The sequence below is a fragment of the Chelonia mydas genome, chromosome 18 (assembly GCF_015237465.2).
Source record: "Chelonia mydas isolate rCheMyd1 chromosome 18, rCheMyd1.pri.v2, whole genome shotgun sequence".
Taxonomy (NCBI): domain Eukaryota; kingdom Metazoa; phylum Chordata; order Testudines; family Cheloniidae; genus Chelonia; species Chelonia mydas.
In genome coordinates, this window is record NC_051258.2 from 2,388,052 (window position 1) to 2,403,355 (window position 15,304).

Consider the following 15,304-nt stretch of genomic DNA (forward strand, 5'->3'; position numbering starts at 1 on the left):
CAAGCCGGACAGACAGACGGTGCCCAGGGAGCGGGCGGCAGCTGGACAGACAGAAGGCGCCCAGGGAGCAGGCGCCAGTCAAACAGACAGATGGTGCCCAGGGAGCGAGCACCAGTCAAACAGACAGATGGTGCCCAGGGAGCGAGCACCAGTCAGGCAGACAGACAGTGCCCAGGGAGTGTGTGCCAGCTGGGCAGACAGACAGTGGCCAGGGAGCGGGCACAAGCTGGACAGACAGATGGTGCCCAGGCAGCAGGAGTTAGTCGGGCAGACAGATGGTGCCCAGGGAGAGAGCACCAGTCAGGCAGACAGACAGTGCCCAGGGAGCATGCGCCAGCTGGGCAGACAGACAGTGCCCAGGGAGCGGGCGGCAGCTGGCAAGACAGATGGTGCCAAGGCAGCAGGAGTTAGTCGGGCAGACAGATGGTGCCCAGGGAGCGAGCACCAGTCAGGCAGACAGACAGTGCCCAGGGAGTGTGTGCCAGCTGGGCAGACAGACAGTGGCCAGGGAGCGGGCACAAGCTGGACAGACAGAGGGTGCCCAGGCAGCAGGAGTTAGTCGGGCAGACAGATGGTGCCCAGGGAGCGTGCACCAGCCAGCCAGCCAGGTGTCCCTCTCACTGTCATGAAAATCAGCTCCCCTGTGGAGTCCGGAGTGAGCAGCAGGACCCTGCAGTGACTGTGATTCAGGGGCTAGGAGGCTCCCATCACTGCAATGGGCTTAGGCCATTTACTGCTCCCCCCGACCAGTGTCCCAGGCCAAGTGTCTGTCTGTGATTTCCCTGGGATCCGGGAGGCGGCCAGCTTGGGACTAAGCAGGTGCTGATGGCCAGGAACCCCCTTGGCATGTGGGAGTTTTCCCAGCTCTTGTTCATTCAGTAGCGAGTAACCACCAGGGGCCAGCCCTGCAGCTTGCCCACCTCTCCCCAGGCTGGGCTATTGACTCTGGTGTGGTGGCGGCAGGCTCAGGCCCCAGATCTACAGGTCCTTGTACTTTTCCCAGTGACATCTGTTTTCCTTCCCTTGCTCTCTGTGTCACTTGGCCAGGGAGTGGTGGGGACACTGGGCTCCATGCCACCCTGGGGAGCAGGGTCAGGACATTTGGTCGCTTGCCTTTTGACACTGATACCAGGCAGAAGCCCAGTTCATTCTGCAGATCTCAGTCTGCAGTGTCTTTACACTCTAGCCTCACCCAGGCCTTGGCTAGCAGGACTAGTGGCTGGTCCCCTGCCCCCATGCTGCAGGGCACAGCAGGGCACGGCCCAAACTGGCCGACTCCAGTCAAGCTTAGCCCCAAATGGGGCACCTGGGTCTCAAATATTTTGCTGATTTTGAAGAAAACAAACAGCAGTTTTGCCACAGGAGATCGGTTTGGTGGGAATGGGGCTAGAGCAGCCTGTGGTTCAAGGCGGGTGGGGACTGGGCTTCCCGATTCCCCCTTGTTCACCAGCACGGATGGACGCATTTCCCACCACGGGGAGTTCCAGAGGATGGACATGCTGTGCCAAACTTGCTTCTGGTTCCCCCTGCTCTGTGCGGGAAGTGCCCAGGCCTGGCACAGCATAATTCCCCCCAGCACTGGCACTGCTCTCCTGTGTATGGGAGGGGGTGGAGCCAGATTCTGCCCACTTCCCCCACTTGCACGAGGAGAGGACGTAGCAGCCCTGCAGACGCTGCTCTCCCCCAGGAGTCTGGCAGTGAAAGGTCTAACATGATCCAATGGCTGGAAGCTGAACCTAGACAAATTCAGACCAGAAATAAGGTGTACATTGTTAACGGTCAGGCAGGGTAAGTATCCACTGGAACAATTGACCAGGGTCATGGTGGATTCTCCATCACTGGCCATTTTAAACTCAAAACTGACTGGTTTTCTAAAAGTTCTGCTCTAGGGATTATTTGGGGGCAGGTCTCTGGACTATGCTAAACAGAGGTCAGACTACAGGATCATAACGGTCCCTTCTGGCCTTGGGAGGGATGAATAGCCAGGATCACCCTGTTTTTCCTTTTAGAAGCTGGGTATCACACCTGTCTTTGCCAGTCCACTGGGAGCTCTCCCATGCCCCAGAGCTTCTATAAGCCTAATAATACCTAGCTTTTATCATGTGTTTTTCATCAGGAGACCTCAAAGAGCTTTACACAGAAGGGCAGTATCATCATCATTATTTTATAGATGGGGAAACTGAGGCACGGGGCGGGGAAGTTACTTTTTCTAGGTCACGTAGCAGGCCAGTGGCAGAGCCAGGAGAATCCTGATCTCCTGAGTCCCAGTCCTGTGCTCTGATCACTATTCCACACTGATTCAAAACTCAATTCCTGGACATGTACATCACCCAGCCATGCTGATCTAGACCTGTTTAGTTCCAGGCCATGTATTCTCTTCCTTGCTGTTTGTCAACCACGGCATTTACCACTTCCCCTCTCCTACTCCTCTCTCTGCTCACAGCTACCCCCCAAAGCCCTTCTTCTGCTTAGCCCTCGGGCAAGCCCTATCTCCTTTTGCCCCCAGCACTGGCCTTGCAGCTCTTACTCAAGCAGAACTCCCTTGGACTCGGTCAGGGTTTGGCCTGAGGATACGCGGCAGCTCCAGCCACCTTCTTTTTCCAGTGGATGCTTCACTGACTCATGAGCCAGATTCCCAGCTGGAGTAAACTGGCACAGATCCAATAAGGGGCTATTGAAATCCATGAAGCTGCACAGATTTACGTAGGCTGAGGATCTGTCCTCATAGATCCTCCTTGGGTTGCCTCTTTCTCCTTTCTCATTACCAGTGCAGGCTTCTCTTCCTGCCCTCAGATCTCTGAGGCAGTCTCTCATGGAGCCTCATTAGCTGCTCCTTTTTCCTTCACTGAAGCAGACACCTTCTCCACTAGGCGACGCAATCCCCAGGGCCCTGCTGAGCCTTGCTGAAATTGAAGCCAGTTTATTTATCCCACAGCCTGGCCCTGGCTCCCTCGAGTCTTTTATGGGCTTGAGCAGACAAATGTTGTTGTTTTTTTATGGGCAATCCTGCTGCGATGGGTACAGCAGTGGAAATGGACGTGGAGATGGAGTTTCTGGCAGGGGGGCTGGGGAAAGTGGGTTTTACAGCTCCAGGAACTGCTCTGCTGTTAGCAGACAAAGGCCGGTAGAGACCCATGAGCTCCCCTTTGATATATGGCATGGATGTAAATCTCTTCCTCCCTTGCAGACCTCACTCCACACCGTGCACCTTTAAACTGCTCCACTGGGCACCAGAGCGTCATTCCTCTTAGGGCGGCAGGCGGCCTTTGGCCCCATCAGCTCAGCAGAGTGGAGGTCTCTGAATGACTGACAGGAAACTCTCCAGGCCCCCCACCTCCACAGCATCCAAATGATGCCCAAGTGAGGGCTGCTCTGGCATCTCACTGGGAGTGGACACCTGTGGGCCAGGCTGAACTGACCCAAAAGGAGCAGATTGCAGCCACCCTCATTTTCAGACCAGAGTTATGGTCTGCTGAGATCCAAATGCCTCTGGGGCCTTCATGGGCAGATTATGGATGGGGCAAAATGCAAGCCTCAGCCAGGCAGCCTTAGGCTACGTCTACACTACACAGCTTTTAGTGACAAGGCTCTGTCACTACAGCCGTGCCACAAAGCCACTAAAAGTCGCGCAGTATGGCCGCTGCCTGTTGGCTCTCCTGCAACAAAAAACTTCCACCCCCAACAAGCTGCGTTTGTGTTGTCCTCAGAATTTTGTTTATAACAGAGTGATTAACGGGTGATTAAGATAAGAAAGGGCTATTAGGAGGTTTCCTAAAGTTAAACGATCTGTTCCAAGCTTGGTGAGCAGCAAAAAGTAAGTAGCCTAAATGATAGAAAGTAATTGTAGATTTTTCTGCAATTGTTTCAATTGTTCTATTCAAGAGGTGGTAACAAGTTACTGCTATCTTTCTTTGAGAAGAGAACTGATGTTTTAGACAAAGGAAATACAGTAGATCTAATCTACCTGGATGTCAGGAAGGCATTTGATACAGTTCCACATGAGAAATTATTAGTTAAACTGGACAAGATGGGGATTAATAAGAGAAGTGAAAGGTGGATAAGGAACTGGTTGAAGGGGAGACTGCAACAGGTCATATTGAAAGGTGAACTGTCAGGCTGGAGGGAGGTTACTAGTGGAGTTCCTCAGGGATCAGTCTTGGGACCAATCTGATTAAACATTTTTTATTAATGACCTTGGCACAACAAGTGGGAGTGTCCTAATAAAATTTGAAGATGACACAAAGCGGGGAGGTATAGCCAATAGAGAGGAGGACCGGAATATCATACATCTGGATGACCTTGTAAACTGGAGTAATAGAAATGGAATGATATTTAATAGTGCAAAGCCATTGGTGACTACAATGGTCATGTCGGCCTCGGTGTAAAATGCTCCAAGGAAGTTGCCACTGCTATTCGTGGGGCAATCATCTTGGCTAAACCATCCATTGTACCAGTACGACGAGGCTACTGGGGTAACAAGATTGGCAAGCCTCATAGTGTATCTTGCAAGGTTACTGGTCGTTGTGGGTCTGTTCTGGTGCATCTGATCCCAGCACCCCATGGTACCCGAATTGTATCTGCCCCTGTTCCAAAGAAACTGCTGATGGTGGCTGGAATTGATGACTGCTATGCTTCAGCTAGGGGTTGTACTGCTACACTGGGCAACTTTGCTAAAGCCACCTTTGAAGCACTCTCCAAGACCTACAGTTATCTGACCCCTGACCTCTGGAAGGAGACTGTGTTCACCAAGTCTCCTTATCAGGAATTCACTGATCATCTGGCTAAGACCCACACCAGAGTCTCAGTGCAGAGAACCCAGGCAGCTGCTGTGGCAACTACTTAAATGTTTTTGTACAAAATAAAGTGATAAGTGAAACAAAAAAAAGTGCAAGGTCATGCATTTAGGGACTAACAACAGGGATTTTTGCTATATGCTAGGGACTTATCAGTTGGAAGTGACAAAGAAGGAGAAAGACCTGGGCATATTGGCTGATCACAGGATGACTATGAGCCGTCAATGTCATGTGACCATGAAAAGGCTAACAGTCCTGGGGTGCATCAGGCGAGGTATTTCCAGTAGAGATAAGGAAGTGTTAGTACCTTTATACAAAAAGAAAAGGAGTACTTGTGGCACCTTAGAGACTAACCAATTTATCTGAGCATGAGCTTTCGTGAGCCACAGCTTACTTCATCGGATCCGATGAAGTGAGCTGTGGCTCACGAAAGCTCATGCTCAAATAAATTGGTTAGTCTCTAAGGTGCCACAAGTACTCCTTTTCTTTTTGCGAATACAGACTAACACGCCTGTTACTCTGATACCTTTATACAAGGCACTGGAGAGACCTCATCTGGAGTATTGCGTGCAGTTCTGGTCTCCCATGTTTAAGAAAGATGAATTCAAACTGAACAGGTGCAGAGAAGGGCTACTAGGAAGATCCGAAGAATGGAAAACCTACCTTAGGAGAGGAGACTCAAAGAACTTGTCTTGTTTAGCCTAACCAAACGAAGGCTGAGGGGAGATATGATTGCACTCTATAAATACATCAGAGGGATAAATATCAGGGAGGGAGAGGAGTTATTTAAGTTAAGCACCAATGTGGACCCCAGAACAAATGGATATAAACTGGCCATCAAAAAGTTTAGGCTTGAAAATAGGTGAAGGTTTCTAACCATCAGAAGAGTGAAGGCTGGAGCAGCCTCCCAGGAGGAGCAGTGGGGGCAAAAAATCTGACTGGCTTCAAAACTGAGCTTGATAAGTGTATGGAGGAGATGGTATGACAGGACTGCCTACAATGGTGTGTGGCCCATTGTTGACTGCCTGTAGCATAAATCCACAATGGCTCGAGATGGGACATTAGATGGGGAAGGCTTTGAGTTACTACAGAGAATTCTTTCTCACGTGTCTTCCTCATGGGTCTTGCCCACTTGCTCAGGGACTAACTGATCACGATATTTGGGGTCGGGAAGGAATTTTCCCCCAAGTCAAACTGGCAGAGACCCTGGGGTTTTTTTTGGTTTTTTTTTTTTTTGCCTTCCTCTGCAGCATGGATCATGGGGCATGGGTCACTTGCAAGTTTAAACTAGTGTAAATGGTGAATTCTCTGTAACTTGAAGTCCTTAAACCATGATTTGAGGATGTAAGTAACTCAGCCAGAACTTAGGGATCTATTACAGGAGTGGGTGGGTGAGGTTCTGTGACCTGTGAAGTGCAGGAAGTCAGACTAGATGACCATGATGGTCCCTTCTGACTTCAGTAAGTGTACCTGAATAAGAATAGACATTACCATTTAAACCTAACCAGTGTCCCATAAGTGACTTGCCACAAGATGTCAGAACATGTTAGTATTACAGCTGAGTGGGTCTAATATTTAATTTTCTTTCTTGATACAGGAATTAGATTTTGTGCTCCTGTCAGATAATTTCTAAGTTATTATCTACAAAAACACTAGAGTTTTCAGTTGCCTAAGTAGCCCTTGGAATCATGGTTGCAGTCCCCCCGCAATCTGAAATGGCACCCCTGTGGGCAGGCACGGAATCCCCCCCCATCCCATGTGTGACCCCTTTGGCTTGACTTGAGCCATCCCTCCCCCCAATATGGAAGTCAAACTACACCTATGGGGACCGTGGGTCTTTCCAGTCTGGGTCTGAATGTTGCAGCTTGAGCCCATGACATGTGCAGCCCCTGGAGATGATAGGGCCCAGCACAGCATGCTCCAGGCTGATCCAAGCAGAGGCAGAATGAAATAACACTTAGCACTTGTGTAGGAATGTAAGACCTAAAAATGGCCACACTGGGTCAGACCAAGGGTCCATCTAGCCCAGTATCCTGTCTTCAGACAGTGGCTGATGCCAGGTGCTTCAGAGGGAATGACGAGAACAGGGCAATAATGAAGTGATCCATCCCCTGTTGTCCAGGATCAGCTTCTGGCAGTCAGAGGTTTAGGAACACCCAGAGCATGGGGTTGCATCCCTGACCATCTTGGCTAATAGCCATTGATGGACCTAACCTCCAGGAACTTATCTCATTCTTTTTTGAACCCACTTATACTTTTGGCCTTCACAAAATCCCCTGGCAACAAGTTTCACAGGGTGACCATGCATTGTGTGCAATAATACTTCCTTATGTTTGCTTTTAACCTGCTGCCTATTCATTTCATTGGACACTGCTGGTTCTTGTTTTACGTGAAGGGGTAAGTAACACTTCCCTATTCACTTTCTCCACTCCAGTCACAATTTTATAAACCTCAATCATATCCCCCCTTAGTGGCCTCTTTTATAAACTGAACACTCCCAGTCTTTAATCTCTCTCCTCATATGAAAACTGTTCAATACCCTAATCATTTTTGTTGCCCTTTTCTGTATCTTTTCCACTTCCAATATATCCTTTCTCAGATGGGGCGATCAGATCTGCACGCAGTACTCAAGGTGTGGAGGTACCATGGATTTATAAAGTGGCATTATGATATTTTCCATCTTATTATTTATCCCTTAATGGTTCTTAACATTCTGTTCTCTTTTTTGACTGCTGCTGCCCACTGAGCAGAGTTTTCAGAGAACTGTTCACACTGACTCCAAGATCTCTTTCTTGAGTGGTAACAGCTAATTTAGACCCCATCATTTTGTACATATACTTGGGATAATTTTTTCTGATGTGCATCACTTTGCATTTATCAACACTGAATTTCATCTGCCATTTTGTTGCCCAGTCTCTCAGTTTTGAGAGATCCTTTTGTACCTCTTCGAGTCTGCCTGGGAATTAACTATCTTGAGTAGTTTTGTATCATCTGCAAATTTTGCCACCTCACCTTTTCCCAGCTAATTAATGAATATGTTGACTAGGACTGGGCCCAATACAGACCCCTGAGGGACACCACTATTTACCTCTCTCCATTCTCAAAACTGACCATTTATTCCTACCCTTTGTTTCCTGTCTTTTAACCAGTTACCGACCCATGAGAGGACCTTCCCTCTTATATCATGACAGAGGAGTGACACAGTGGGCCAGTGGCAGGGAAGACAGGTGTTCTTATGCCCAGCCATGTGCTTTAGCTGCTGGACCACACAGAGGTCACCGGGGTGAAAACTCATAGATTCCAAGGCCAGAAGGGACCATTGTGACCGGGGCCGGCTCCAGGCACCAGCGAAGGGCTGGCACTCTGTGCGTTATTGGGGAGGCACGTCTGGGTCTTCGGCGGCAATTCAGCGGTGAGTCCTTGATTCTCTCTCTTCCCCTTCGGTGGCAATTCAGTGGCAGCTCAATCGGGTTTTTCTTTTTTTTTTTTCTTCACCGCTTGGGGCGGCAAAAAGGCTGGAACAAGCCCTGATTGTGACCTCTGTAGAACATAGGCCAGAGACCTGCCCCACAGTAATTCCTAGAGCAGAACTTTTACAGAAACATCCAGTCTTGATTTAAAAATTGTCAGTGATGGAGAATCCACCACGATCCTTGGCAAATAGTTTCAATGGTTAATTAGTGTCACTGTTAAAAAATGTATGCCTTATTTCCAGCTTCAACTTCCAGCCAGTGGATTGTGTTGGAACATGGAGCACTGGGTCCTGAAGTCTCTGCAGTGGACACCCCAATATCTGAGCTGGCACAATGCAGATCCAGCTCCAAAGTTTAAGTGTGGTTTGAGTAATCCCCACCCACCCTGCTTGTCACTCTGTCTCCCACTAGTGGAGACTGGGGCACATATGGAGGCTGAAGAGATCATCACAGACCAGGTTCAGGGAGACCAGCCTCTTAGCCCAGGCAGGAATCACTCATGCTTTTAGATCCTGAGGCCCCAGGTTCAGTCCTGCTGCTGCCAACCAACCTGCCCCAGGAGCAGAGCATTACATTTGGTTCCTTGGTGCTGGCTGAGGATTGGCTTTAACTGCCGGTGAAAACAGCCACATGCTGGACACCCTGCTGCACCTGTTGTGTTGGCCACGAGTCGGAGCACATGCCATGGAGACAGATCGAGAGCAGAGGGAAAACCAAAGTGCCTCCAGAAACGCAAGGGACTGTGACAGACTCGGCCAGGGCCCCCATCACCCTCTGCTCACCCAACAGCTAGCGCTGATTTAATTTCTCCTTCTCATGGAGACGAAGGCGTCAGTGTGCCAGCGAGAGGAGCCTGTGAGGTCCAAGAGCCAGAACCCCACTGCCCTGCTCCTTGTAGGGCTATCTGCACCTGGGCCAAGTGGGTGCCAGGCACTAATGCCCGGGCAAGCTAGGGGAGAGTCCTGGCTTGGATAGCGCTCTGTGCCTACTTTGCATAATGTAAATGGCAGGGCAGGGACACACCTAACCCTGCCCAGGCACCCATTCATGCAGGATATTTCTCCCCCTTGTAGGCTGTGGACCCCACTGTCACATTGCAGAGACTGGCTGCCTTGGATGAGAAGGGATTGTAGGACGTGGGACTGGACCAGCTCTGGAGACTGGGGGCCAAATGCAGAAGGGATGTAACCACTGGTATGAGTTACAGGGGGCCAGCAGAGCCTGCTTTCCCAGATACACGGGACCCGCTACAAGCCCTGGAAAGGGAGGGAGAGAATGTTTGAGGGGCCACAGCCAGGGACAATGGGTGAAATTAACAAAGACTGAATCTCAGGGAGGACTTCCAGATAGATCCAGCAGGATCGCCTCCAGGGGGAGGGCTGGGAGCCCTCCACTTAGGATATATAAAGCTAGGCTGGATACAGCCCTGGGGATGAGCTAGCCTCGTGGAGGGGGTGGACATGATGGCTTAAAGGGCCTTTCTCATCCAAGGGCCACCAGGGTAAAGGCAGTGGGCTTGGAGTCAGGGGCTCTGGGTTCAGATCTGCCATGGAGCTGTGGGCTCTTGGGCAACTCACTTAGCCGTTCTGGGCCTCAATTCCCCATCTGTGCAATGGGGACAATCCTTCCACACATGTAGGGCGCAGCAAGAATTGACCCCCCGGGGACTGCAAGGTGCTTGGACACCAAGGGGACATGGGCTGCAGGAGCAGCTGGAGAGATGCATAAAGCTGCTCTTTCCTCTGCTGCTTGTGCACCTCAAACGTGCTGGGATATGTGATCTTGGACCTGTACTGGCCCCATACCTGGTTCTCTCCCGATCCCTCAGTAGAAGTGCAGGAGGCAGCCGCCTTGCTGCTCTTTTTGCATGTCTGGCAGGGGCTGCCCCACTCTGGGAGCCCAGGCAGGGATCTCACCCCATGCTTGCTGCTACAGAATCACACTGGGATCCCCAATGGGTTAATCAGCGTCTGCATCAGAGCAGGGGCTGACGTAAATTAACCGACCTAGCAGAGGCCTCCCCACTTGCCCTTTTCCACCTCCCCCTTGTCCATCTCAAACACAATCAGTGCCAAGGCTGGGCCAACCCTTCCAAGGCTCTGGGGCTGGAGCACCTACGCTGGCGGCCCTGCCGATCAGCTTCTCCCCCAGGCCGGCGCCGGGCACTCCGACCTAGCGAGCAGAGGGACTAAACCCAGGGGAGAACTTCCAGGGCAACGGGTTGTAGAGCCCTGCAAATCCGCAGATATTCACGGGCCATTTTTGCGCAGAGTGGACTGGATGTGGATACAGCCACGCAGGGCCATATGCACCGGCCGCGCCTGGCCCGTGGCGTCCAGCTCGGGGGGCGCAGTGCGCTTGGGGCCGGCGGCAGCAGCCAATGGCTGGGGCTGGGCAGCAGGTTGGAGTCCGGGCTGTCCAGCACCTGCTCACCGCGCCTCTTCCTATCCAGCAGCTCGGGCCCCTTGGGCAGTGCCAGAGTCCCCACCATGGCCCGGCCCAGCAGCACTGGCCGCACGCCCATTCCTGGACCTGGCACGACAGCTCCTGGGCAGCAGGGCCTGCCCCCGGCCACAGGGATTGGGAGCGGGCGGGACCCCGGAGCCCCATCCCTCTGCCCCACTGTGATGCAACATGCACTGCTGCTGGCGAGCCCCAGGAGCAGCATGCGATGGGATGCCCCTTCCCCCCCAGCCGGCCCCCTCCGTGCCACCCCTTCTCCTTGAGACCATGCCCCCACACTGTCCCTTACCCCCAGACCCCACCCTCGTGCTGCCTTTTCCCTGCAAGACCCCCCTCCCCCACTTGCTCCCTTTCCCTCCCCCGGCGGGTGCGGATTCAGGTAAAAGACGGCTAGCGGATCGCGGGACAGGTCGCAAGTTGATCCTGGAGGATGCGGATCCACATTTTTGTATCCGCACAGGGCTCTAAGTGTTTGGCTGCTATGCTGCTAACTCCAAAGTGGGGTGAATGCTCTGGTCCCCTCCCAGCCCCCAACCTGCTCTGTTCCCAAACGCCCGCCCCAAAGAAGGGCAGGCAGAGCAGGAAGGAGGGTTGATCCACACACCCTGGCAATGGGAGATGTGCAATAGCCCAAGCAATTCACCGCGACCGGCACAAGGGTTCTCTCTCCCCAAATCCAGACGGCCTTTGAGTTCAGTGTCAGCAGGCCAGACACCCAGCTGCTATAAACCTGTTTCATTCCATTGGCTTCTCTGGAGCTGTGCTGATTTACACACACACTGGGGATCTGGCCCATTTATCCAACGGAGTGACACCGATTTACACCCCACCTGTAACTGGACCGGAACACCGCCCCCCAAAGGGTCTACAGCGCACACACAGCCCCGGCATCGGCCCTGGAGCACCCCACCTGTAACCGGACCGGAACACCGCCCCCCAAAGGGCCTACAGCGCACACACAGCCCCGGCATCGGCCCTGGAGCACCCCACCTGCAACTGGACCGGAACACCGCCCCCCAAAGGGCCTACAGCACGCACACAGCCCCGGCATCGGCTCTGGAGCACCCCACCTGTAACTGGACCAGAACACCGCCCCCCAAAGGGCCTACAGCGCACACAGCCCCGGCATCGGCTCTGGAGCACCCCACCTGTAACTGGACCGGAACACCGCCCCCCCAAAGGGCCTACAGCGCACACACAGCCCCGGCATCGGCCCTGGAGCACCCCACCTGTAACCGGACCGGAACACCGCCCCCCAAAGGGCCTACAGCACGCACACAGCCCCGGCATTCATCCAGGGAGAGGGGCCCTGGCTTACAAGCCCCATGCCCCACTTCATTCTAAGACTTCCCAACCCCACCCCTGCGGGCTGAGCCCAGCTCCCACTGGAGGGAGTCTGAGCGAAGGCTGCAGACATGCCCCACAGGGCAGAAGAGGGGAAATTGGGAGGAGGAAGAGGAGGACATTCCATTTACCCTTGCCCTCGGGGGGCACCTGAAGTAGCCCCCCCCCCCCCCTCCAGCCCTCTAGAAGGTGGGAGCAGTTACATCAGCAGGTGGACGCTGTCCCATAGACAGACGGCGGGGGGCATGTCTGACTGGAGGAGGGTAAAGGAAACGTCTGCTGGAGCCCTCTTGACACATGACCTTTGCTCCCTTCAGAGACACCTTGCCTGGCTCTGTTCAGGGACGTGGAATCAGTGTAGGGTTACCAGCGCCTACCAGGGCGCACCAGCCTCAGCATTAACCCCTTCCTGGCGGGAGGGAGGCTGGCTCCTGCGTGTGGATTTCTGTTCCTGCAGATCTGCCATGGGGCCTTCCTGGGGGGCAGTGGATCTTTGCGTACCGTGGATCTGCCTCTCACAAAGCTCTGCTGGCCCCTTCTGACTGCAGCCCAGCAGAGCTTCCAGCCTGGCACCAGCTGCCCTCCACCCTCCGCATTGATTGCTGCCCTGTGAAATGTCAGTGCCACGCTGAGTGGTGTTTGTGCCCTTATGAATTCACCAGTGCATGAGGAGAGGGCTCCCTCCACTCCAGGGGCTCTGTGGCTGGGAGCTGGGACAGGGCTCACTGCAGCTGGCACTGCCTGACGGGGGGAAAAAGAAACAGCCCTGCGATGGGCTGCTCCGGACCCGGCCAGGCAGCAATGTCTGACACAGGGATCTAGTCTTGGCCTAGTGAGAGACACATCCTCTCCAGCTCCCCATTGCACAGCCCCACCTGCTCCCCATCACCCAGCCCCCTCCCTTGCCCCCATTTATCTGTTGTGCCCATGGTAAATACAGCTGCTGCTGACCTGGCAGTCCCCTGGGAAGGTGCTGGTGTGTTCGCTGGTGTCTCTAATGCAATAACAAGCCTCATGTCCACTGGAAAAATCAATCCGTCCCACCGTCTCCATGTGCTCCCATCCCATCGCATGGCACACACCTGCCCCAGCTGGCATGGCCTGCTCTCCCCGGCGCCCCTTCCCACCCTTTCCAGGTGAGGAGCTGGGCAGGTAAATACTCACTCCCTGAGAGTGTACCTGCAGCCAGCACCACTGGAGCAAGGACCCCAAGCAAATGGGCACGTGTGAGTGTGTGGTTTTTGTGTGCTGACAAGTGAGCATGTGTGTGTGAGGGTGTGTCTGTGTGTGGTTTGTGTTTGGGGTGAGTATTTGCGTGCAGGTGTGTGTGTGTTTGAGAGTGTGTGTGCACATGTGTTTGGGGGTGAGTGCAGCTGTGTGTGTGTTCGTGAGTGTGTGGGCATGCGTTGTGTTTGGGTGTGTGTGTGTGTTTGGGGGGCTGAGCATGTGCACACGTCGTGTTTGGGGATGAGTGCAGCTGTGTGTGTGTTCGTGAGTGTGTGGGCATGCGTTGTGTTTGGGTGTGTGTGTGTTTGGGTGTGTGTGTGTGTTTGGGGGGTGACCATGTGCACACGTCGTGTTTGGGGATGAGTGCAGCTGTGTGTGTGTTCGTGAGTGTGTGGGCATGCGTTGTGTTTGGGTGTGTGTGTGTGTTTGGGGGGCTGAGCATGTGCACACGTCGTGTTTGGGGATGAGTGTGCATGTGTGGTTGATATGGGTTTGTCGTGCTGCAGGGCTATAGTCTCACAGGGCAGCTCCAAGATTCCCCAGGTCCCAGGTCAGTGTCAGAGCCAGGCCGATGCTCCAGACTTTCTCCGGGTTCTGAGAGGCTCACGTCTATTCGAAGGATGTGCACTACACTCACATGTATCCACATGCAGACAAATACACAGAAACACACTTGCTCATCCCCCCCCCCCCACTTGTCCTTTCACAGGTGGGCACCTCTCAGGGCCATAGGTGCTGGAAGGAGGGATGCTGGGGGGGCTGCCACACCCCCTGTCTTGAAGAGGTTTCCATTATATATAGGGTTTATAGTTTGGTTGAATGACTCTCAGCACCCCCACTATACGCATTATTTCAGCACCCCTGCTCAGGCCTGTTCTAACCCTGCGTTTGGATGCCCACCTCAATCTTTGGGGGCCCAAGCAGCTGGTGTATATGCCCACCCAGTGATGTGGGTGCCCCAGTGTGGATCCAGGAGCCGCGCTGTGGCCCCCACATGTGAATACCAGGCCCGTCCAGTAGCTGCTTTGAAGTGCGCCTTTCCCCATAGTCCTGGGTGATGGGGACAAGCTCCCTGCCCCCTCCTCCCAGAATCCATGCAGTTGTTGCAAGGCCCCCCTGCCGCCTTCTAACATCCCAACCTCCCTCTCCCCACATTATTGCAGATCTCCCCAGGCCTGGTCCCCACACAGTCCCCTCCCTTCGGTCTGTCCTTTCCACACACCGCCTCCCATGGTCCCCTGGCTCAAGCTCTGCTCTGAGACCCCAGGGCATCTCCCTGAGCACCGCGCAAACCATGAGGGACGACACTCACCGGAGCCCTGATCCCTGCTGGCTGCGCCCACCCGGCTCCGTCTCTCCCCATCTCCAACCCTTCTCCTCACACCTCCCCAGCCGCGGCCCGGCTCCTCCCCCAAACAAGGGGCGCAGGCCTGCTGCCTTTCTTACACAAACACACTTCAAAGGCAGCCGGGGTCTGGGTCCTGTTTCCTGGTGGGGATGGGGCAGGGGGAGGGGGGCCTGGCCGGCTGGGGGGCCTGGCCAGGAAACACGCCCGCCGGGATGGGGCAAGCAGCAATAACATTTGCATTTCTTACTGCCCAGGAATGTCAGAACAAGGGGCTTCGGGACGGATGGGCGGCACCTGGCAAGCAGCCCTGGATAAAAGGCTCCTGCCCTGGAAGGAACCCCCCTCCCCACAATCCCTCCTTCATGCCAGGGGCTAGGGCATCTGTTCTCATTTTATTTAATCACAGCCAAGAGTGATTAAGTGCTGGCTGTGATCTCCCAGACCAGCTTTCTCTGAGGCCACCGGGCCTAGGTGCCACAGCTTGCCTGGCACGCAGGACCCGCCCATGGCCTGGGCAAAACAGAGCAGGTTTTATTGGTGTTCCAGAACCAGCTCGCACCAGACTGACCGCAATGGCAGCTCCTGTGTTCTTCTGGTCTGTTTTCCATGTCACCAACGCATCACCTGGGGGACAAAAGAGAACCAGGGCTGGAATA

General features: G+C 53.8%; 2 protein-coding genes across 6 annotated transcripts in view; one reads left to right on the plus strand and one right to left on the minus strand.

The window, feature by feature from the left end:
* PHC2 (polyhomeotic homolog 2) overlaps positions 1 to 15,304 on the minus strand; it is a 132,731-nt gene that overhangs the window by 69,347 nt on the left and 48,080 nt on the right. Inside the window, exon 2 of one of the 5 annotated variants that reach the window (XM_043531750.1) lies at positions 15,217 to 15,272. The exons of the other annotated variants lie outside the window; for them this stretch is intronic. The gene's annotated coding sequence lies outside the window, so the exon portion shown is untranslated. The remainder of the gene's footprint in view (positions 1 to 15,216; positions 15,273 to 15,304) is intronic. 5 annotated transcript variants of the gene reach the window in all.
* Positions 3,015 to 15,304, plus strand: part of LOC102939603 (40S ribosomal protein S2-like) — a 63,542-nt gene continuing 51,252 nt past the window's right edge. Inside the window, exons 1-4 of the mRNA XM_007068398.3 lie at positions 3,015 to 3,074; positions 4,340 to 4,835; positions 5,672 to 5,681; positions 13,750 to 13,850. Of these exons, the coding sequence (XP_007068460.3) occupies positions 3,015 to 3,074; positions 4,340 to 4,835; positions 5,672 to 5,681; positions 13,750 to 13,850 (667 nt within the window). The remainder of the gene's footprint in view (positions 3,075 to 4,339; positions 4,836 to 5,671; positions 5,682 to 13,749; positions 13,851 to 15,304) is intronic.